Source organism: Tachyglossus aculeatus, chromosome 4 (genome assembly GCF_015852505.1).
Source record: "Tachyglossus aculeatus isolate mTacAcu1 chromosome 4, mTacAcu1.pri, whole genome shotgun sequence".
NCBI lineage: Eukaryota > Metazoa > Chordata > Mammalia > Monotremata > Tachyglossidae > Tachyglossus > Tachyglossus aculeatus.
In genome coordinates, this window is record NC_052069.1 from 61206939 (window position 1) to 61232159 (window position 25221).

The following is a 25221-nucleotide window of genomic DNA, read 5'->3' on the forward strand; positions in this document are numbered from 1 at the left end:
CCTGGTTTCTTGGACAAATTTTTCCAAGTTTAATTTTCCAGGCTTACCTCATATACAAGCAGATAAGAAAGAATTACACTAACTCCAGGAAAGACAATACGAAAGTTATCTAAGGAGGCCGTTTAACAGTGCAGTCACTTAGGCATATGATGGTTTCAACTCTAATGTCATAAAGCCAAAGCTATAAATCAACCATATTTATTGAGCACTTACTGTCTGCACAGTATTGTACTAAGCACTTTGGAAAGTACAAATATAGGAGTTGGTAGACATATTCTGACCCAGAGCAAGATAACAGTCTAGACAGGAAGTAAGACGTGAAAGTAAATTATGGATATGTACATAAATGAGGCAGAAGGGAGAGGGAATACTAGAAAAGAGGGCTTAATCAGGGAAGACCTCCTGGAGGAGGTGTGACCTTAATAAGGCTTTGAAGGTGGGGAGAGTGCTGGTCTGTCATATATGGAGGGGGTTCTAGGTCAAAGGGAGGATGTGGGCATGGAGTCGAAAGCAAGATAGATGATATCAAGATACAGTGAACAAACTGGAGCCTCAGGAGTGAAGTGCGCTGGCTGGGTTATAGTAGGAGAACAGTGAGGTGGAGCAAGGGGGCATGGGGCTCAAAGGTGACTGAGAGTTTCAAAGCAGTTGTTTAGGAATTTCTGTTTGATGCAGAGATGGATGAGCAACCACTGAAGGTTCTGGAGGAGTGAGGAGAGATGGACTTCATTTTTTTTAGAAAAATGATCAAGGCAGCAGACTGAAGTGTGGAGTGGAGTGGGGAGAGACAGGAGGCAGGGAGGCCAGCAAGGAGGCAGATGCAGCAGTCAAGGTGGAATACGATAAGTGCTTGGATCAGCGTTATAGTAGTTTGGATGGAGAAGAAAGGGTGGATTTTAGTGATGCTGGGAAGGTAGAACTCAAGATTTGGTGATTTTTTTTATGGTATTTAGTCGAACGCTTACTATGTGCCAGGCACTATACTAAGTGCTGGGGTAGATACAAGCTAATTAGGTTAATATATTGAATGTGTGAGTTGAATGAGAGAGATGAGTCCAAGATAACCCCAAGGTTACAGACTTGGGAGATAGGGAGGATAGTGGCGGTGTTGTCTTCAATTATGGAAAAAGACATAGGTAAGACAGGGTTTGGGTGGGAAGACAAGGAGTTCTGTTTTGGAAATCTTTAGTTTGAGCTGTCAGTGGAACATTCAGGGAGAGATGAGAGATATCCTGAAGGTAGAAGGAAATGTGAGACTGTAGAGGAGGACAGAAGTCAGGGCTGGTTAAATAAATTTGGGATTCATCCACGTAGAATCATTCAATCAGTGGTATTTATTCAGCACTTACTATGTGCAGATCACTTTAAGCACTTGGAAAAGTACAATATAACAGAGTTGATAGACACATTCCCTGCCCACAAACAGCTTACAGTCCAGAGGTAGAAAAGGTGGTTCAAGCCAAGGGAGTGAATGATTTCTCCAAGAGATTGTCTGCGAACTCAGTTTGTTAAAAAAAAAAATTAGCCTCTCTCCCCTATTTAATTATAAGCTACTATTTTGCTTCTGTTGTACTCTCTGAAGTGCTTAGTAAAGGGTTATGCATTTAGCAGACAATCCCTATAGACCACTTATAGATCGGTATTGATTATGATTACATGGGTGTCTCTGTACAGATACATTCCTTTATGAATAAAAATCTCTTATTAAAAGAGGATGCTACCAAAGCTAATTCCTATCCGAGTGTGGCTGAAACACCCGAGTATTGACTCCAGAGTTCCTGCCATTCCCGAGTGTTGCTGGGCCTGGATACCTACTTGTAGCCTGAGGCATTTCCCTTCTTGCCTCACATTGAACACCACTTTTCCTTTCAAACCACCCCTCGGGGCCAAAGACCTTGTCCCACCTACCTAAAAGTTCACCAGCTGCCACTCCTACCGACAGCTAAAAAATGCCACTCTGCACAACTTTGCCTTCCCTTTCGAAGTAGTTACACCCAAGCAGATTGCACAATTCACCCAAAGATTTTAGGAAGAGATACTGAAATCAGAGTGGGTGTGATAAAATCCAAATACTCACGATTAAACAAAATTGTACGGTTGAACCAATTCTGGGCTTTCTTTTATCAATCAATGGTATTTATTGAGTGCTTACTATGTGCAGAGGACTATCTGAATAGTGGTGAGAAGCAGCATGGTGCAGTGGATAGAACATGGGCCTGGTCCTAATCCCATCTTGGCACCTTGGGCCACTTCACTTATTATTATGGTACTTGTTAAGCGCTTACAATGTTCCAATCAATGTTCTGGGGTAGATACAAATCATTCAGGTTGTACTTAGTCCCTGTCCCATATGGGGTTTACACTCTTAATCCCCATTTTACAGATGAGGTAACTGAGGCCCAGGGAAGTTAAGCGAATTGCCCAAGGTCACACAGCAGACATGTGGCAGAGCTGGGATTAGAACCCAGGTCCTTCTTATTCCCAGGTCCATGCTCTCTCCACAAAGCCACGCTGCTCCTCCATGCCTCAGTTACCTCATCTGTAAAATGGGGATTGAGATTGTGAGCCCCACATGGGACAGGGACTGTGTCCAACCCGATTTGCTTGTATCCAACCCAGAGTCTAGTCCAGTGCTTGGAACATAGTAAGAGCTTAATAAATGCCACAATCATTATTAAGTGCATGGGGGTGTACAATACAATGGAGTTAGCTGACACATTCTCTGACCACAACGAGCTTTTCTTTCTGTTCCACAATTCAGGGGAAGCCAAGAGGGGTTTGGGCAATGCTAACAGTTTTTTCACAGTGGTTACATAACACTGCAGCAAATATTTTTATTTCTCCAACAGCTCTATGGCTCCAACCATCAGCAGTATTTCATCCTGTCAACGGAGGATTTATTTCTTTCAACCCTTTATAAACTATTGACTGAATCAGCACTTATCAACACTTTCTTGATAAGAATAGACTAGACAACCTGCTCTTTCCAATTTGAATTTCACTATCGATTATAAACCGAAGTCCACATTTTCTCCTTATAAAAGTCACAAGCAAATCTCACTGAAAATATTAGCCTGCTCGTGGTTTTGCAGCCTACCTAGACTGGCCCTCACTGCGAGCTCATCCCCTTGAAGGTCTCACGTGGGAGGAAATGTATCGGTCACACTCTAAGATCTTAAGAATGCTCTTCCTCATCACAAACTCTTATGCTCTTTGGCTTGCACCAAATCCCAGGACGGGATACGTCATGTTATTCTAAGTCAGGGAGGAGATACATTGGCACAGATGCAGGGCAAGTATTTCACACTCTTTTGGCTCACTGGTAGAAGCAGTTTCTCCTTTCATTCATCGCAGAAAATTAATTAAAAAAATACAAAACACAATCAGGAGGGATTTCAGGATGTTGCCAGAGAAACACATTTAAGAGACCTTCACTGTTCACCTTGCTTAGACTTAGCTAGTCCAAGAGAGCTATAGAACTAGAAAAGATTTAAGACCTTCAGCTACGAAACAGTACTCTAATTTCTTCAACAATGTATGGTTGTCTCTGTTTCTTAAAGGAATGGAAGGCAGACACTGGCTTACTTTATCCGCCGTAAAAGAACTAAGAGAAAAAACTATCATGCAACAATCAGTAGTGTCTATTGAACACTTACTAGGTCCAGAACACTGTACAAAGCATTTAAAAGGTCATTCTGATGTGGTCAAGTAATGTTCATTCCGACCTGACCAGCTCTGAAAAATAAATGGTTCTTGTGTACTTCTTTGTCTTAAGAAAATAAGTCCCTGCTCTCTTTTATTTCAATTACTTGTGTCTACATTCTAATTTCCTACAGGTATCCCACTTGCCAAAAAAAGGGACAGCCATGCCTTTAAAATGAATTGAAATGTCATATCAAACTCATACTAAAGACACTTGACACGCTCCCCTAACAAAGATTTAATCACAGGGGTTGTAGTAATCTCTTCCATTAGCAGCTTTCCAAATCTTCCATTTTAAAGGTCATGCCAATACAGGTGCCACTAGTTCAGAAGCCAAGCATGCAGAGTTCACACATCCTCTCCCTACCCTGATCTCCCTCTGGCACCACCGACAAATTGGGTCTAACAGAGTCCATTATCCCCCAATTACTGTCTTTCCTGGGTTATAACCCGGATCGACACATTGCCACAAGATCCACTTGCCGTAACATATTGATGACAGCTAATCAGACCGATCCAAACATTCTTTCAAAGCCACATCTCCAATTTCTATCAGTGGGTCCTTGATCAGATTGCAGGAGGTCAAGAGTTGGGAATTTAAGAGCTATGGAGAAGGGAATGATGATCCCTTGCAGTGTGGCTTAGTGGAACAAGCATGGGCCTGGAAGTTGGACGACCTGGGTTCCAGACCCAGCTCTACCACGTGCCTGCTGGGTGATCTTGGGCATGTCACGCAACTTCTCTGTAACTCAGCTTCTTCATCTGTAAAAAGGGGATTCAATACCTGTTTCCCTCCTACTTACACTGTGAGCCCCATATGGGCCAGGAACTGTACTTAAGCTGAGTATCAGGTGTCTACCTCAGCACTTGGTAAACTCTTAAATACAATTATAGTATTAGTACTCATAGCAAAGATCTGGCAGCACTTGGAGAGGCAGGATCCAAAGGAACGTGATGGATTTGATTTTCTAGAGTTTATTCTCAGTCCCATGCCCCTTCATTTAATGTCGCTAATTTGTTCATTCAATCATATTTATTGAGCGCTTACTGTGTGCAGAGCACTGTACTAAGCGCTTGGGAAGCACAAATCGGCAACATATAGAGATGGTCCCTACCCAACAACGGGCTAATCTTTTTACTGCATCATCTACTTTGTCGCACAGCTTCAGAAAGTCCAAACCTGGTTTGCAAGATTATTTCTTGATCAATTCTGGTTGACTGGCTGTGGTTTGGCAGGATCAACCAATTAATCATATTTATTGAGCACTTACTGTGTTAAGGGCACTGTACTAAGCGCTTGGGGAGGATGATACAACAGACTTGGTAAACACATTCCCTGCCCACAACGAGCTCACCTTCTAAAGGGATGAGTTCACAGTCTAGAAGGGATGTGCAATCTGATTCAATACGAACCTCCACACCCCAGCCCCAGGTAAAGACATAGCAGGATAGTAAACAGTAAATAATAAAATAGGTCTCAGACATTCATTTTAGTAAAAGTGCGAACTGCTTTTCAGTAGCCAATGGATTCGGGGAGGGAAACTGTTGGTTTTACGCTTTAATTTAGTCAAATAACAGATTTCGATTTCAAGATTTGGGGTTTAGCTTTTATTTTTACAATACTAAACCCGCTTCCTGGTTAAAACCAACTCTAATTCTGTCTGTCTCTAGTCCAGTCCTTTAATCACATTGTTCCAGGAGCCTGGAAAACTCTTCCCTACCATATCCACCAGACTTCAGCCTTCCCCACCTTCAAAGTCTCTTACAATCCCACATCCTCCAACAAGCCTTCCCCAACTCATTATCAGAACACTTTCTTATCAATCCTCTGCTTCTTGCACTTGTGTATTTATGTCCATCCTCCACATTTAAATATATACATACATTCAATATATCCACATCTACCCTCTTCCCCAGAGTGTAAAAACTCCTTGTGGGCAGGAAATCTGTCTCATGCTCCTGTTATATCTCCAGCATAACCAAAACAATACCTGCACAGCAAGTATTTCTTTGGCAATATCATGCGCCAACACACCCAGCAGTGCTGAGGCACTTGGCTTGGATCAAAGTGTCGGACTCCAGTGCCTGTCTACACCACAGTGTTTGAGTTGAGGGCTCTCTGGTGGAGTTAGAAATACGATCACTGTCACATGAGACTGACGTGGGTAGTAGTTACTTAAGGAAGTCCCAGATGTTTTCAGGGAGAAAGGAAATCTTGATGACGCATTATAAATGCATCCCTAAAATCTATTCCTCAAATTGGGTGGAGACTGTTGACAAGACAGCGCTGACGATTCATTACCCTAATATCTTAAAATGATTTTCTCAGGAAAATATTAAGAAAGTACCCCAATTTTCATTATGAAATTTTGAGAGAGCTTATTGTTAGACCCTAATTTTTTTTTAAACTGTCCAGGGTTACATTCTTTCCAGCATTCATTCAATTGTATTTATTGAGCACCTACTTTGTGCAGAACACCGTACTAAGAGCTGGAAAGTACAATACAGCAACAAAGAGAGATAATCCCTGACCACAACAGGCTTTCAGTCTAGACGGGGGGAGACAGAAATCAAAACAATCATTAGATGAATGGTCCCTATTCTCAGAGTTATAAAGCAGGAAGGGTTTTTTTTTCAAATTTTGAACTATTCATGCTTTTCAAATGACTCTATGGCATTTGGCACAGTCCCTTTACACTATCAAGTTTGAGTGAGTGCCAGAATTCAAATTCTTATCGGGTGTAGAACTGGCCTTCACTTCAAAGATGCTACTGTTGGAGAGATTTTATCAACAAATTTATTGCGAAGATAGAATGTCTTGAACCTTGACCTCATGAAAATATAGCCAGATACCTTCTCCGGGCCCTAGCAATTAGGAGTGAGCAAAATCCAGAAGCCAAGAAGAGAAGTAGCACGGCCTAGTGGAAAGGACACAGGTCTGGGAGTTAGAGCACCTCGGTTTTCATCTCTCTTCCACCAATTCCCTTCTGTGTGACCTTGGGCAAGTCACAACTTTCGGTGCCTCAGTTCCCTCATCCTTAAAATGAGAATTCAATCCCCTCCTCCTTAAAATGAGAATTCAGTTCTCCCTCTCAGACTGCAAGACCCATGTGTGACAGGACCTCTAAGCGACCTGAAAATCTTTATCAACCCCGGCCCTTAGTTCCGTACTTTTCGCGTAGTGAGCACTTAAATACCAGTTAAACAGTAAGTGCTCAACAAATACCATAATAATCATAATAACAGTAGTATTACCACCAAAGGGGTGCTAACAACTGACAGTCAAACCTACTCATACTTGCCACTAAGCAGTGTGGCCTAGTATAGAAGAGCAGAAGCTTGGGAGTCATAGTACCTGAGTTCTAATCTGAGCTCTGCCAACTTGTCTTTTGTGTAACTTGGGCAAGGCACTTCACTTTTTTGTATCTCAGTTTCCTCATCTGTAAAATGATTATTCAATAACCATTCTCCACACTCTCACACTCGGTCCTCCTGTGCCCAACAGCACGCATGGTAAGATTGCTAGCAGAGGCAGAAGTTGAAGTTGGTGGCCAGAAAAGAGACTATCTCGGAGACCTCCCAGGCCAGGACTACGTAGTTGCTTAATAAATTTCAACCAATTTGAAACCAAGTATTTGAGTGCTTACTGTGTGCAGAGCACTGTCCTAAGTGCTTGGGAGAGTACAATACAGCAGAGTTGGTAAACACGATTCCCGCCCACAAGGAGCTAAATTGAATTCTTAAAACAGCCAAATGGTAGGAGGTTTGAGAAAGAAAGTTTCCCACCGAGTTTTTTTATAACCTGATGATTGATCGTCAGGCCAGTATCCCTTCCAATTCTGCTGTGTGCTCTTCCTTATTGGGCTTGGTTCATACGAAAGCTATCTTTCATTTCCTGCCATGACCAGATGTTCCACTGCTTGGTTGCCTCCACACGAGCCTCTTTCCTGGAAATACTGACTCTCTGCTGCCGTATTACCATTATCTTGAGCCTTCCCTTCCCTTTTTTAATGGTATTTGTTAAATGCTTACTATGTATCAAACACCATTCTAAGCACTGGGGTAGGTACAGCTCAATTAGGCTGGACACCGTCACTGTTCTAAATTGGGACTGCAGTCTAAGTAAGAGGGAGAACAGGCATTAAATCCCCATTTTACAGTTGAGGAAACTGAGGCACAGAGAAACCAAGTGACTTGCCCAAGGTCACACAGCAAGCAATTGGTAGATCAGGATTAGAACCCAGGTCCTCTGACTCCTAGGGCCATGCTCTTTCCACTAGTCCACACTGCCTCAGTCACATTGAGTTTAAATCATCATCATCATCAATCGTATTTATTGAGCGCTTACTGTGTGCAGAGCACTGTACTAAGCACTTGGGAAGTACAAGTTGGCAACACATAGAGACAGTCCCTACCCAACAGTGGGCCAACAGTCTAAAAGGAGGAGACAGAGAACAAAACCAAACATATTAACAAAATAAAATAAATAGAATAGATATGTACAAGTAAAATAAATAAATAAATAAATAGAGTAATAATAGAGTAATCATCATCATCATCATCATCAATCGTATTTATTGAGCGCTTACTATGTGCAGAGCACTGTACTAAGCGCTTGGGAAGTACAAATTGGCAACATATAGAGACAGTCCCTACCCAACATTGGGCTCACAGTCTAAAAGGGGGAGACAGAGAACAAAACCAAACATACTAACAAAATAAAATAAATAGAATAGATATGTACAGGTAAAATAAATAAACAGAGTAATAAATATGTACAAACATATATACATATATACAGGTGCTGTGGGGAAGGGAAGGAGGTAAGATGGGGGGGATGGAGAGGGGGATGAGGGGGAGAGGAAGGAAGGGGCTCAGTCTGGGAAGGCCTCCTGCAGGAGGTGAGCTCTCAGCAGGGCCTTGAAGGGAGGAAGAGAGTTAGCTTGGCGGATGGGCAGAGGGAGGGCATTCCAGGCCCGGTGGAGGACGTGGGCCGGGGGTCGATGGCGGGACAGGCGAGAACGAGGTACGGTGAGGAGATGAGCGGCGGAGGAGCAGAGGGTGTGGGCTGGGCTGGAGAAGGAGAGAAGGGAGGTGAGGTAAGAGGGGGAAAGGTGATGGAGAGCCTTGAAGCCCAGGGTGAGGAGTTTCTGCCTGATGCGCAGATTGATTGGTAGCCACTGGAGATTTTTGAGGTTTTTGAGATTTTTAATAATCTCTCACTAGGCACACTCTCCCATCACATAGACAATCTCAGCTGAGAGGCTTTTTCTAATTGTTTTCTTTGCCAGATCATCTCATCTATTGGGGCCTCTGACTGAAAACTTCCCAACACACAGGCACTAGCTGCTTGGTTCCTTTAGACTGCAGCCATCAGCACTTCTTTCCAGGCCTAATGTCTTTCTTTTTGACTCCAGTTGGTTCATCCAGTTCCCCTGCTGATCAACACTGTTTTTAATTTTCTTTGCCTATTTACTGACCTCCAGGAAAACCTGGGATTGGAAAAAATAGGCTTTGTTTCTCAATCTCCTACCCCTGACCTCCAGACCAAATATATTAGGTACTTCCAGGTGCTTATACTCATCCAAGATATATTGCCCTGGGTTGTGAGAAGAAAAGGAAAGCCTACTACTTCAGGTACAGATCTCCCTGAGTCAGTAAAAAGAGGAGGAAACTAGAGCAAGTGACTGGAAGCCCATGGCGGGAGTTGAATGCCACAACTGAAGTTTAAAGAAAAAAACCTAGATGCCCATAAATGCAGTCTGGAAAAGAGTGGCTTTAAGGGCAGATTTTGAGAGGAGAGTGAGCAAAACGAAGGGTGCCAACAAACACAACAACACAACAAAGGATGGTATGTGCTTGTGTATGCTGTGGGCTGTCTGTGTGTCAGGACTATGGTTCCTACACTGATCTCTCTCTCTCTCTTTCTCTAATAGAGGTGTTTTTAAATCCAAAAAGCAACTGTAGCTAGTTGGTCCAGGGCAATTGGTGGAACTCACTAATGGCCATAGCAGTCACAGTTCACTCATTCATTCATTCACTCAATTGTATTTATTGAGTGCTTACTGTGTGCAGAGCACTGTACTAAGCGGTGCTTGGGAGAGTACAATACCACAATAAACACATTTCCTGCCCACAAAGACCTTACAATCTAGAGGAGGGGAGACAGACATCAATGCAAATAAAGCAATTACAGATATGTATATTAGTGCTGTGGGGCTGGGAGGGGTGAAGAACCAAGGCCCCTTTTTCCTCTCCTCCTCCCCATCCCCCCTGCCCTACCTCCTTCCCCTCCCCACAGCACCTGTATATATATTTGTACAGATTTATTACTCTATTTATTACTTGTACATATTTACTATTTATTTTGTTAATGATGTGCATATAGCTTTAATTCTATTTGTTCTGACGATTTTGACACCTGTCTAGAGAAGCAGCGGAAAGAGCACGGGCTTGGGAGTCAAAGGTCAAGGGTTCGAATCCCAGCTCCACCACTTGTCTGCTGTGTGACCTTGGGCAGGCCACTTAACTTCTCTGTGCCTCAGTTACCTCATCTATAAAATGGGGATGAAGACTGTGAGCCCCACGTGGGACAACCTGATCACCTTGTATCCCCCCAGTGCTTAGAACAGTGCTTTGCACATAGTAAGCGCTTAACAAATGCCATCGTTATTATTATTATTATTATTACATGTTTTGTTTTGTTGTCTGTCTCCCCCTTCTAGACTGTGAGCCCGTTGTTGGGTAGGGACCGTTTCTATATGTTACTGACTTGTACTTCCCAAGCGCTTAGTACAGTGCTCTGCACACAGTAAGTGCTCAATAAATACAATTGAATGAACGAATGAATGAATGAACCAAGGGAATAAGCCAGGGTGATGTAGAAGGGAGTGGGAGAAGAGGAAAGGAGGGGCTTAGTCTGGGAAGGCCTCTTGGAGGAGATGTGCCTTCAATAAGGCTTTGAAGGTGGGGAGAATAATTGTCGGATTTGAGGAGGGAGGGCGTTCCAGGCCAGAGGAATGACGTGAGTTAGGGGTCAGCGGCGAGACAGGCAAGAGCAAGGCACAGTGAGAAGGTTAGCATTAGAGGAGAGAAGTGTGCAGGCTCGGTTGTAGAAGGAGAGTAGCAAGGTGAGGTAGGAGGGGACAAAGTGAAGCGTTTTTGTGTGATGCAGAGGTGGTTGGGCAACCACTGGAGGTTTTTTTGGCGCAGGTGATGTGTCTTGAATGTTTTCGTAGAAAAATGATCTGGGCAGCAGAGTGAAGCCTGGAATGGGGAGATAGAGGAGGCTGGGAGGTCAGCAAAGAAGCTGATGCAGTAATCCAAGTGGATAATACTTCTGGCCAAAGTCTAGCAGCCTTTTCACATCCCCAAGAGATCCTCCTCCATCGGACACTGCTCTCCATCCTGGCACAATCTAGAGCTGCAGCCCACCTATAAAAACATTTTGACCAAGGGGAAGATTTCAACTACTGGACTTGGGACGGCTTTGCTAGGGCAAAGATAAGTTGGAGCAGCCTGAAAACTGATGCACAGATCTTATCGTTGCACGGTAATTGCTCATTCGTGGGTCTTTGCCTTTTATTTGATCATTTTTCTCATGTTTCTACAACTTATATCTCTTCCTTTTCCCTGTTCGCTTTTCACAATGTTAGCCCCTTTGAATCGGGGCTGGTGTCTGAATTACCATCTTTCTACCTTTCCACCAGTGCTTAGCACAGATCAAGTGCCCAATAAGCATAACTGAGAATAGAATGACACTCCATCATCAGCCAAGTACAGTGGGAAATTGAGGATACTGATGAAATCTATTTCTCTGGGAATTATTCTCCAATAGCACCTTATTCAGTTTTTATTTCTTCCTTACTCTCTCAGTTATTCTTCCATTTTATGATGTTCACTCCACCACGCTTTCTTTTCTGCTCTGTCTGCCCTCTTCTTGGCTTCCTTCTCATCGCTGGTCTCTCATTTTTCTGATATCCTTGTGCCTCTTTCCTCCCCAAAAGAAGCTCCCTCGGAAACTCTTCCTCTGGGCTCTTATTTCCGTTTAGTCCACATACCAAAATCAGCATCTGCCCTTATTGGATGCTGCTGTCCTACAAGACAAAGCATTCATATTATTGGCAGATCTGGAAACTTGTAAAAGTCAGTGGGTCCACCCTTTCTCCTGCTTACAGCAGTTTTACTAAACATCATCTCCTTCATGACCACCACTATTAACTGAGCACCTCTGTGTACAACACTGTACCATGTACGCCTTCAATACTATCCCTCCCCTGACCAATTTCATAGGTGCAGTAGGGCAGCCAATAGATATAAAAAGGAAGGCATGGTATTTTGCTTTCAGGATCACGGGGTACGTTCCTAACTTCCTGTTAAGCAATCTCTCGAAAGCTAACCAAGTTTCTTGCACAAACTATTACAAAACAGATTTTCAAAGCACTAAAACTGCAGTTTGAAAAACAACAGTGAATGGAGATCGGAGGTATCCTAAAGTAGATACTGTCTTTAGCATTTCCACTTCCACTGGTTACATGCCTAAGTCTAGTAAGATCCGAGGGTAAGGATATTGCTGGTCTCTTGGAATCTCATGTCATCTCTGTCTCTTCTGCTCTTCTTTTTCCCCAGATATCACAATGGTTCCTAGTCCCCGGGGTCCCCAGCTCCCTTCTTTTTCTCTCTTCTCCTCACTTGGATTTATGCAGCCCAGAGCCCCAACCTCCATCTGGAAACCAAAGGATCAGAGCTGGTGACTCAGATGGGCAGTTTAAGGAGAGTCTGAGAGACAGAGCTAGCGGAACAACGGTTCCTATGCAGTTCTGTCCTGTGAGTGGACAGTGAAGAAAAAATGCACATGCAAGTAAAAGTCATAACAAACCCACAATCTCTACAGGTTTTCCTCATAGGTGTCTTAGAATTTGAGAAGGCTCAGCAAGGTGAAGAGCCATTGTGCATGCCTGCACCAAAGGCTACCTCAAAACTGTTCATTTGCCCAAAAAAATGTTAAGTCCCATTGCCAGCAAGAGGATATGGACATCCACTCCAATATAGACATAATTAAAAATAAAAATTCAACTGCTCCAGCACTTTTATAGACAGGGACTCAAGTTCACTTGATTAAATCATTTGTCATTTGTCAAATCTCAGATTTTAAAAATCCCAGTCAATATCTTCCATTTGATCTGATGCCATATAAAAGATTACCCTTGATAGTTTTTAGATTAGCAAGATTACTAGGACACTTTTAAGCCTCACCATTCCTCAGCAATACTCCAAGCATATTTGTCTACTTTTTTTCCTCATGTTCAGCATTTACCTAAGACATTGTAGATGAACTTTTCAGTATTCACTAGAAATTCAGTTTCAATGTTTCTACCAAAATAATTGTATTTTTTTTGCAGTTTACAAAATTGAAGCACTACATGATTAAGGTAAGTGGTCACCTGCTAAGATTCAACCATGTGGCTGGGCAATTTATTCAGCACTTAACCAAATCGACTGTTTACAACCAAGAGATTACATATACTTGCCCAGGAAGATATTTTGAAGGGACAAAATATTAGTTAATTCAATCTTTCTTTGTCCAAATGCGCTTCTGTTGGTCTAAACACCCCAACAAGAGCTTTGAATGACTAATTCTATGGCAGAAATACTGTGAGAAGTAAATAAGTACATCTTCCCTATTTAGGTAGTTCAGTGGAGGAATGCCACATTCCTCCTCTGCTGGAAGACATTAAGAAGACTTGAAAGAAGAATTATAACTAATGTTTTCAATGGGTAACAAAGAATCAACTTGAAGACTGATGATGGGCAAACAAATACTAAAGAATTATCAATCTAGTGTTTAAGAAGAGTAAACACTGACTGGAATAGTAAATTTCTAACCTTTTACCTCTATCCCTGATATTTACAACGCTTGCCAAACTGATTGGGCACCTGAGAGGGTTTCTAAAACATTGGTGGGGTAGGGGCAGTAGAAATTGATCAAATTTCCTTTCTCAAGATGGAAAATTGAGAAGAGGTGAATGAATAATCAGTAGTTTACCCTGCGAAAAACATATCATTAAATTTCTCCAAACGGGTGAAGGTTGAACACATTCCAATCTGGTTCTCCTCCTATCTCTCTGGCCACTCATTAGGCTCTTTCACGGGCTTCTCCTCTGCCTCCCACCCACTAACCGTGGGGGTCCCTCAAGGTTCAGTTCTGGGTCCCCTTCGATTCTCCATCTACACCCACTCCTTTGGAGACCTCATTTGCTCACATGGCTTCAATTACCACCTCTTTGCGGATGCTTCCCAAATCTCCATCTCCATCCCTGATCTCTTTCCCTCCCTGCAGTCTCACAGTTCCTCCTGCCTTCAAGACACCTCTACTTGGATGTCCCATCTCCGCCTCAAACTTAAAATAACAGAACTTATCATCCCACCCAAACCCTGACCTCCCCATCCTTTCTGTCTCATAAGCCCATAACCCTGGCATTATCCTTGATTCCTCTCTCTCATTCAACCCAGATCTTCAATCGATCATTAAATCCTGTCAGTTCAAAATTCACAACATGGTTAAAATCTGCCCTTTCTTCTTCATCCAAACTGCTACCACCTTAATCCATGCGTTTATCCTATCCTGCCTTGAATACTGTATCAGCCTCCTTGCTGACCTCCATGCCTCCTGTCTCTCCCCACTCTAGTCCACACTTCACTCTGCTGCCCAGATCATTTTTCTACAAAAACATTCAGTCCATGTTTCCCAACTTCTCAAGAAGCTCCAGTGGTTGCCCATCTACCTCCACAAACAGAAATTCTTTACCAATGGCTTGGATGCACTCAATCACCTTGACCCCTCTTACCTCACCTTGCTACTCTCCTACAACCCAGCTCACCCATTTCACTCTGCTGCCAACCTACTCACCATACCTCGATCCCATCTACTTTGCTGCGGACTTCTCACCCACATCCTGCCCTCTGTCCTGGCATGCCCTCCCTCTCTGTGTCTGACAGACAATTATTCTCCCTTGCTTCTAAGAGTTTTGAAAGCATATCTCCTCCAAGAGGCCTTCCCCGACTAAGCCCTCATTTCCTTCCCTCCTTTTCTCTCTGCGTCACCCTGATTTGCTCCCTTTTTTCACCACACCCTTAGTCCCACAGCACTTATGCACATATCAGAAACATATTTATCAGCAATATATGTCTCTCCTCTAGACTGTAAGTTTGTTGTGGTCAGGGAATACATCTGCTATATTGTTATAGTGTACTCTCCCAGTGCTATGCATCGAGTAAACGCTCAAATACAATTGATTGATTGAAGTGTTTGGGGATTTCAAGCACTTAGAATGATGCATTGCATCCAGTGGAAAATATAATTACCACCACTATTCCATGCCATGTGAACAGTCAGTTCTCCTATATTCTTGATGAAATCCAGAACAAGGAAAGCACGCATTAGAACACACCAACACTATGTGCTTGTGCCCAACCATTTCTGCCAGCATTACATGAGATGTTGTTGGAAGAACAGACAGGCAGTGCCCAATGGTAAGAGCACATGCCCGGGAGTCAGAGGACCTGGGTTCTTATCCCAGCTCCACCACGTGTCTGCTGTGTGATCTTGGACAATTCGCTTAACTTCTCTGAGCCTCGGTTACCTCCTCTGTAAAATGGGGATTAAAACTGTGAGCCCCACATTGGACTCAACTGTATCCATCCTGATTAGCTTGTCTCTACCCCAGTGCTTAGCACAGGGCCTGGCACATAATGAGAGCTTAAATACCATTTTTGAAAAAGACCGCTTCCAGATTCCCTAACAGCACTCTAACCAAAAAGTGTAGGGAAAAATGCACATTACGGGAAAACTGCCTGGACTCTTGCAGGGAACTCATCTGCTGACTGTTGTAGTGTACTCTCCCAAGCTCTTAGTACGACTCTCTGCAGTCAATCGCATTTATTGAGCACTGTCTCTGTGAGTAGAGCACTATACTAAGCACGTGGGAGTGTACAATATAACAAATTGGGGGACACATTCCCTGTCACCCAAGCTTACAGTCTAGAGGGGGATACAGACCTTAACAGATAAATTACAAATATATACATATATGCCACGGTGCTGAGGGAGAGGTGAATACACAGTGAGCACTCAGAGGTTTGATGGATTTGTTTTCACAGCTTCCCTTTTGTTTATGCTTTCCATCTGTTTTGCCAATCTTGCACTAAAAACCTCACCTGCCCTCTTTTACCTAGATTCCCCCTGGTTGGTGGAACTGTGGCTTGTGGCTATAATCTGTCTGTAACCTGTCTATCTCTCTCTTTATTGTTGTATTGTACTTTCCAAGCATTTAGTACAGTGCTCTGCAACACAGTAAGCGCTCAATAAATATGACCGAATAAATGAATAAATGAATAATGCAAGAGACATTGTTGGAGAGACAGGATGAGGATCCGAAGGCCTGAGTAGCCATGTTGCCTAGTGGAAAGAGCATAGCCAGGGAGTTAGGGCTTAATACCCAGCCCCACCACTTGTGTGCTGTTTGACCTTGGGCAAATCACTTAACTTCTCTGTGCCTCAGTTTCCTCATCTATAAAATGGGGATTCGATACCAGTTCTCCCCCCATTTATATGGTGAGCCTTCCGTGGGACAGTGTGTCTGACCTGATTAAGCAGCGTGGCTCAGTGGAAAGAGCCCTGGCTTTGGAGTCAGAGGCCATGGGTTCAAATCCCGGCTCCACCACTTGTCAGCTGTGTGGCTTTGGGCAAGTCACTTCACTTCTCTGGGCCTCAGGTACCTCATCTGTAAAATGGGAAGACTGTGAGCCCCCCGAGGGACAACCTGATCACCCTGTAACCTCCATAGCGCTTAGAGCAGTGCTTGGCACATAGTAAGCGCTTAATAAATGCTATCATTATTGTACCTACTTCAGTATTTTTTGAACAGTGCTTGACACATATTAAGTGCTCCGCAAATATATCAATGAAAATGATACTGATGGTGACGATGATAATTACAATTATAAAGCACTGTAGAAAGGAGGGAAGCACTACTCATACTTCCTCTGACTCCTAGAGCCCTGGGGCTGATCCCCAGGGCTGTGACAGTGGCATTGTTCAGGGGAGGTGGGACAGGGTGGGAGGGGGAAGGGGGGAGAATCAGTCTTGCCTGACTGCAGCTCACTCAGAGCTGCTCTCGCAGCCCTGCACAAACACCTCCTATCTGTACGCCTAACTGGGCTTCATTTATCAACCCGTGCAAATACCTCTTACATCTCATAGCCCTGGGTCACAAAGCTCTTACGGGGTTCCCGTCTACACATGACACACTGACAAAACAACCCAAGGATGCTCAATACCTAAGACAAACACGACCGTATAAATGATCTAACAACAACAGATACGGCTACACCTTGTGGGTGAATGGCTACTATCGGGTGCTGATGAAGGTTTTTAAACTTTAAAACCCTTGAGCGGTATCACTTTCATCATGGAAGCTCTTCTGTTCCTCACTTCGAGGTGAATGGCTTCTGAACACTGTGAGGGAGAATTCCAACACAGCTTCACGTTTAGGATCTCGACGCACTAAATTCCACCCACATCAAGAAATTATGTTCCCACTGTACTGATACCTTACTAATGCCTGTCCTCTGTGTTTAGCTTCTCAAACCCAGGTCTCTGATTTCCAAGACGCACATCTGTACCGAAGTCCAAGTAGAATCATTTGTTCAGCAGCACCTAGGCTCTGGGAACTCAATGAAAGAGGGTAGACTATCCACCTCAACTTTTGATTTCCTGTCTCTGTCGAAACTAAACTCACATTTCTTACGTGCCTTGAAAGGCAGAGGAGCAGGGGCTGTGAGCCCAATGTTGGGTAGGGACTGTCTCTATATGTTGCCAATTTGTACTTCCCAAGCGCTTAGTACAGTGCTCTGCACATAGTAAGCGCTCAATAAATACGATTGATGATGATGATGTAAACACTAAACATCTCATTCGAAAGCGGCAACAAGTGTAAAAGACCTCCGGGGGTCAGTAGCAGTTTTGACCACTTTTTCCTCTCTCTCTTTCTCTTTCTTTTCTGGCTAATGACACGGACAGATAACGGAATTGGATGTGTTTAAGTTTCTAGATTCCTCACTTCTCACAACATCATGGTTCCTCTTTCAAAGAGCAGGGGGAAAGAACAAAGCAAGGGAGCAAAGGAGAAGGCAAATTACATTAACCATCATGTCCCTCGGGGTTTGGTTTTGTTTCTCTTTGGGGATCAGAAGCCCCCTACGACCCCCACAGCTGTTCGGGGACAGGGGGTGGGATGTGCCGAGCCCCTGGAAATCAACTTTTCTCAATTCCCAGCGAGTCTTTGGGGACAAAACCGTGCCCGAGCCCGTGGACAGAGCCCAAGCTCCCTAAGCAGAGGAGCAAGAGGAAAAAAGGAGAGAGGCAGGACTGCCCCGAAGTGGTCTCTGCATTGGCACAAAGACATTCCCTCACTCAATCGTATTTACTGAGCGCTTACTGTGTGCAGAGCTCTGTACTAAGCGCTTGGGAAGTACAATTGGGCAACAGATAGACACAATCCCTACCCAACAACGGGCTCTCAGGCTAGAAGGGGGAGACAGACAACAAAACAAGGAGACGGGTGTCAATACCGTCAGAATAAACAGAATTATAGCTAGACGCACATCATTAATAAAATCATCAGAGCAATAAATACGTACAAATGAAAAAAATAGAGTGATAAATCTGTACAAATATATACGGGTGCTGTGGGGAGAGGGAAGGGGGCAAAATCATCAGAGCAATACGTACAAATGAAAAAAATAGAGTGATAAATCTGCACAAATATATACGGGTGCTGTGGGGAGAGGGAAGGGGGCGATGGGGAGGGAAGGAGCACAGTGGCTCAATGGAAAGAGCCCGGGCTTTGGAGTCTGCGGTCATGGGTTCGAATCCCGGATCTGCCAATAGTCAGCTGTGTGACTTTGGGCAAGTCACTTCACTTCTCTGGGCCTCAGTGACCTCATCTGTAAAATGGGGATGAAGACTGTGAGGCCCCCCGTGGGACAAACTGATCACCTTGTAACCTCCCCAGAGGTTAGAACAGTGCTTTGCACATAGTAAGCGCTTAATTTCTTCCCCTTCTAGACTGTGAGCCCGCTGCTGGGTAGGGACCGTCTCTATGTGTTGCCAACTTTGTTTTGTTGTCTGTCTCCCCCTTCTAGACTGTGAGCCCGCTGTTGGGTAGGGACTGTCTCTATATGTTGCCAACTTGTACTTCCCAAGCGCTTAGTACAGTGCTCTGCACACAGTAAGCGCTCAATAAATACGATTAAATGAATGAATGGGTAGGGACCGTCTCTATATGTTGCCAACTTGGACTTCCCAAGCGCTTAGTACAGTGCTCTGCACACAGTAAGCGCTCCATCGTGGCTCATTGGAAAGAGCACGGGCTTTGGGGTCAGAGGTCATGGGTTCAAATCCCAGCTCCGCCAATTGTCAGCTGTGTGACGTTGGGCAAGTCACTTCACTTCTCTGGGCTTCAGTTCCCTCAACTGTAAAATGGGGATGAAGACTGTGAGCCCCAAGTGGGACAACCTCATCACCTTGTATCCTCCCCAGCGCCTAGAACAGTGCTTTGCACATAGTAAGCGCTTAACAAATGCCATCATTATTATTTATTGAGCACTTGCTGTGTGCAGAGCACTGGACTAGGCGCTTGGGAAGTACAAGTTGAACTCAATAAATACGATTAAATGAATGAAATAAATAAACAGAGGAATAAATATGTACAATATGCAAATATGCTCCAGTAGTCCGACGGTATGACCGGTGGGAGCCCACTGTTGGATAGGGCCCGTCTCTATGTGTTGCCAACTTGTACTTCCCAAGCGCTTAGTCCAGTGCTCTGCACACAGCAAGCGCTCAGTAAATAATAATGATGGCATTTCTTAAGCGCTTAGTCCAGTGCTCTGCACACAGAAAGGCTCAATAAATAATAATGATGGCATTTGTTAATCAATCAATCAATCGTATTTATTGAGCGCTTACTGTGTGCAGAGCACTGGACTAAGCGCTTGGGAAGTACAAGTTGGCAACATAAGAGAAGCAGCGTGGCTCGGTGGAAAGAGCACGGGCTTTGGAGTCAGAGGTCATGGGTTCGAATCCCTACTCCGCCACATGTCTGCTGTGTGATCTTGGGAAAGTCACTTCACTTCTCTGGGCCTCAGTTCCCTCATCTGTAAAACGGGGATGAAGACTGTGAGCCCCACGTGGGACAACCTGATCACCCCGTATCCTCCCCAGCGCTTAGAACAGTGCTTTGCACATAGTAAGTGCTTAACAAATGCCAATTATTATTACTATCATCTAGAGACGGTCCCTACCCAACAGCGGGCTCCCAGTCTAGAAGGGGTAGACAGACAACAAAACAAAACACATGAACAAAATAAAATAAAGACTTTTTTTAGAGACAATCAATCAATCGTATTTATTGAGCGCTTACTGAGTGCTGGGCACTGAACTAAGCTATTGGGAAGTACAAGTTGGGAACATATAGAGACGGTCCCTACCCAACAGTGGGCTCCCAGTCTAGAAGGGGGAGACAGACAACGAAACAAAACACATGAACAAAATAAAATAAAGACTTTTTTAGAGACAATCAATCAATAGTATTTATTGAGCGCTTACTGCGTGCAGAGCACTGTACTAAGCTATTGGGAAGTACGAGTTGGGAACATATAGAGACGGTCCCTACCCAACAGTGGGCTCAAAGTCTAGAAGGGGGAGACAGACAACGAAACAAAACACATGACCAAAATAAAATACTTTTTTAGAGACAGTCAATCAATCAATCAATCGTATTTATTGGGCGCTTACTGTGTGCAGAGCACTGTACTAAGCGCTTGGGAAGTACAAGTTGGCAACATATAGGGACAGTCCCTACCCAACAGTGGGCTCACAGTCTAGAAGGGGGAGATAGACAACGAAACAAAACACATGAACAAAATACAGACTTTTTTAGAGACAGTCAATCAATCAATCAATCGTATTTATTGGGCGCTTACTGTGTGCAGAGCACTGTACTAAGCGCTTGGGAAGTACAAGTTGGCAACATATAGGGACAGTCCCTACCCAACAGTGGGCTCACAGTCTAGAAGGGGGAGATAGACAACGAAACAAAACACATGAACAAAATACAGACTTTTTTAGAGACAGTCAATCAATCAATCAATCGTATTTATTGGGCACTTACTGCGTGCAGAGCACTGAACTAAGCTATTGGGAAGTACAAGTTGGGAACATACAGAGACAGCCCCTACCCAACAGTGGGCTCACAGTCTAGAAGGGGGAGATGGACAACAAAACAAAACACATGAACAAGATAAAATAAAGACTTTTTTAGAGACAATCAATCAATCATATTTATTGAGCACTTACTGTGTGCAGAGCACTGAACTAAACTATTGGGAAGTACAAGTTGGGAACATATGGAGACGGTCCCTACCCAACAGCGGGCTCACAGTCTAGAAGGGGGAGACAGGCAACAAAACAAAACACATGAACAAAATAAAATAAAGACTTTTTTAGAGACAGTCAATCAATCAATCGTATTTATTGAGTGCTTACTGTGTGCAGAGCACTGAACTAAGCTATTGGGAAGTACAAGTTGGGAATATATAGGGACAGTCCCTACCCAACAGTGGGCTCACAGTCTAGAAGGGGGAGACAGACAACGAAACAAAACACATGAGCAAAATAAAATACTCTTTTAGAGACAGTCAATCAATCAATTGCATTTATTGGGCGCTTACTGCGTGCAGAGCACTGTATTAAGAGCTTGGGAAGTACAAGTTGGGAACATATAGAGACAGTCCCTACCCAACAGTGGCCTCACAGTCTAGAAGGGGGAGACGGACAACGAAACAAAACACATGAACAAGATAAAATAAAGACTTTTTTAGAGACAATCAATCAATCATATTTATTGAGCGCTTACTGTGTGCAGCGCTTGGGAAGTACAAGTTGGGAACATATGGAGACAGTCCCTACCCAACAGCGGGCTCACGCTGTGTGCAAAGCACTGTTCTAAGCGCCGGGGAGGACACAAGGTGATGAAGTTGTCCCACTTGGGGCTGCCTGTAATTGCTCAATAAATACGATTGACTGATTGATGGGGGGCTCACCTGGGACATCTGGGGCCTGAGGTTGATCTCCTTGAGGTTGATGGCCTGGCTCTTGAGGTTGTTGAGCAGCTGGCAGAGCAGCACGCCGTCGCGGAGGGTCTGGGCCAGGTCGAACACCTGGGCGGCCTCCCAGGTGACCCGGTGGTTGGGCGGCAGCACCCTGCAGTGGATCAGCCAGTGGGCGCATTGCTTCCACGGGGCCATGCTGGACTCCGGGGGATGGAGGGATGGAGGGATGGACCGGGCCGGAGGGCAGCCCGTCGCCTAGCAACGCGCCGCTCCTTCCCCGCAGTCGCCCAGCAACGCCCGCCCGCCGGGCGAGCGAGCGGCCGAGTGGGCGAGCCGGGGCCCTCCGCAGGTAGGGCGCCCGGGCCGGAGCCGGGGGCGGGGCAACCGCGTCAAATCACGCAAACACCCACCGCCCCTCCCTCCCTTCCCTCCCCTCCCAAGCAGAAGTAATCCTGTTGATAATATAAAAAAGAATAATTCCTTTATTCAATCGGATTTTTTGAGCGCTTACTGTGCGCAGAGCGCTGGGCTAAGCGCGGGCCCAAACACCAACCTCCCCTCCCTCCCCTTCCTCCCCTCCCAAGCGCAAGTAATCCTGTTGATAATATAAAAAAGAATAATTCCTTTATTCAATCGGATTTTTGAGCGCTTACTGTGCGCACAGCGCTGGGCTAAGCGCGGGCCCAAACACCAACCGCCCCTCCCTCCCCTCCCTCCCTTCCCAAGCACAAGTAATCCTGTTGATAATATAAAAAAGAATAATTCCTTTATTCAATCGGATTTTTTGAGCGCTTACTGTGCGCAGAGCACTGGACTAAGCGCGGGCCCAAACACCAACCGCCCCTCCCTCCCCTTCCTCCCCTCCCAAGCGCAAGTAATCCTGTTGATAATAAAAAATAATAATTCCTTTATTCAATCGTATTTTTTGAGCGCTTACTGTGCGCAGAGCACTGGACGAAGCGCGGGCCCAAACACCAACCTCCCCTCCCTCCCCTCCCTCCCCTCCCAAGCGCAAGTAATCCTGTTGATAATATAAAAAAGAATAATTCCTTTATTCAATCGGATTTTTTGAGCGCTTACTGTGCGCAGAGCGCTGGGCTAAGCGCGGGCCCAAACACCAACGGCTCCTCCCTCCCATCCCAAGTACAAGTAATCCTGTTAATAATAAAAAAAAATAATTCGTTCATTTAATCGTATTTTTTGAGCGCTTACTGTGCGCAGAGCGCTGGACTAAGCGCGGGCCCAAACACCAACGGCTCCTCCCTCCCATCCCAAGTACAAGTAATCCTGTTAATAATAAAAAAAAATAATTCGTTCATTTAATCGTATTTTTTGAGCGCTTACTGTGCGCAGAGCACTGGACTAAGCGCGGGCCCAAACACCAACCTCCCCTCCCTCCCTTCCCAAGATCAAGTAATCCTGTTGATAATATAAAAAATAATTCCTTTATTCAGTCGTATTTTTTGAGCGCTTACTGTGCGCAGAGCGCTGGACTAAGCGCGGGCCCAAACACCAACGGCTCCTCCCTCCCTTCCCAAGTACAAGTAATCCTGTTGATAATAATAAAAGATAATTCGTTCATTTAATCGTATTTTTTGAGCGCTTAGTGTGCGCAGAGCACTGGACGAAGCGCGGGCCCAAACACCAACCTCCCCTCCCTCCCCTCCCAAGCGCAAGTAATCCTGTTGATAATATAAAAAAGAATAATTCCTTTATTCAATCGTATTTTTTGAGCGCTTACTGTGCGCAGAGCGCTGGACGAAGCGCGGGCCCAAACACCGACCGCCCCTCCCGCCCCTCCCAAGTACAAGTAATCCTGTTAATAATAAAAAAAGATAATTCGTTCATTTAATCGTATTTTTTGAGCGCTTACTGTGCGCAGAGCGCTGGGCTAAGCGCGGGCCCAAACACCAACCGCCCCTCCCTCCCTTCCCAAGCACAAGTAATCCTGTTGATAATAAAAAATAATAATTCCTTCATTCAATCGTATTTTTTGAGCGCTTACTGTGCGCAAAGCGCTGGGCTAAGCGCGGGCCCAAACACCAACCGCCCCTCCCTCCCCTCCCTCCCTTCCCAAGCACAAGTAATCCTGTTGATAATATAAAAAATAATAATTCCTTTATTCAATCGCATTTTTTGAGCGCTTACTGTGCGCAGAGCGCTGGGCTAAGCACGGGCCCAAACACCAACCGCCCCTCCCTCCCCTCCCTCCCTTCCCAAGCGCAAGTAATCCTGTTGATAATAAAAAAGAATAATTCCTTTATTCAATCGTATTTTTTGAGCGCTTACTGTGCTCAGAGCGCTGGACTGTATATATGGTTGTACATATTACTCTATTTATTTATTCATTTTACTTGTACATTTCTATCCTATTTATTTTATTTTGTTGGTATGTTTGGTTCTGTTCTCCGTCTCCCCCTTTTAGACTGTGAGCCCACTGTTGGGTAGGGACTGTCTCTATGTGTTGCCAATTTGTACTTCCCAAGCGCTTAGTACAGTGCTCTGCACATAGTAAGCGCTCAATAAATACGATTGATTGATTGATTGGACTAAGCGCGGGCCCAAACACCAACCGCCCCTCCCGCCCCTCCCAAGTACAAGTAATCCTGTTAATAATAAAAAAAGATCATTCGTTCATTTAATCGTATTTTTTGAGCGCTTAGTGTGTGCAGAGCACCGGACTAAGCGCGGGCCCAAACACCAACCGCCCCTCCCTCCCTCGCACAAGTAATCCTGTTGATAATATAAAAAAGAATAATTCCTTTATTCAATCGTATTTTTTGAGCGCTTACTGTGTGCTGAGCACTGGACTAAGCGCAGGTCCAAACACCAACCGCCCCTCCTTCCCCTCCCAAGTACAAGTAACCCTGTTGATAATAAAAAATAATATTTCGTTCATTTAATCGTATTTTTTGAGCGCTTACTGTGCGCAGAGCGCTGGACTAAGCGCGGGCCCAAACACCAACCGCCCCTCCCTCCCCTCCCAAGTACAAGTAATCCTGTTGATAATATAAAAAATAATAATTCCTTCATTCAATCGTATTTTTTGAGCGCTTACTGTGCGCAGAGCGCTGGACTAAGCGCGGGCCCAAACACCAACCGCCCCTCCCTCCCAAGCACAAGTAATCCTGTTGATAATAAAAAATAATAATTCCTTTATTCAATCGTATTTTTTGAGCGCCTACTGTGCGCAGAGCGCTGGACGAAGCGCGGGCCCAAACACCAACCGCCCCTCCCTCCCCTCCCAAGCGCAAGTAATCCTGTTGATAATAAAAAATAATAATTTGTTCATTCAATCGTATTTTTTGAGCGCTTACTGTGCGCAGAGCACTGGACTAAGCGTGG

At 44.6% G+C, this 25221-nt stretch overlaps 1 protein-coding gene across 4 annotated transcripts in view; it reads right to left on the reverse strand.

Moving 5' to 3' along the window:
* The window catches only part of VAV3 (vav guanine nucleotide exchange factor 3), a 360450-nt gene extending 338285 nt beyond the window's left edge, over window positions 1–22165 (reverse strand). For 2 of the 4 annotated variants that reach the window (XM_038744665.1, XM_038744663.1), the window contains exon 1: window positions 21868–22164. In XM_038744665.1, coding sequence (XP_038600593.1) covers window positions 21868–22071 — 204 coding nt within the window. In that variant the 5' untranslated portion in view covers window positions 22072–22164. Of the gene's footprint in view, window positions 1–21867 lie in introns of all 4 variants that reach the window. The other 2 variants (XM_038744664.1, XM_038744666.1) reach the window with 2 other exon arrangements.
* Window positions 22166–25221: the final 3056 nt, after the last annotated feature.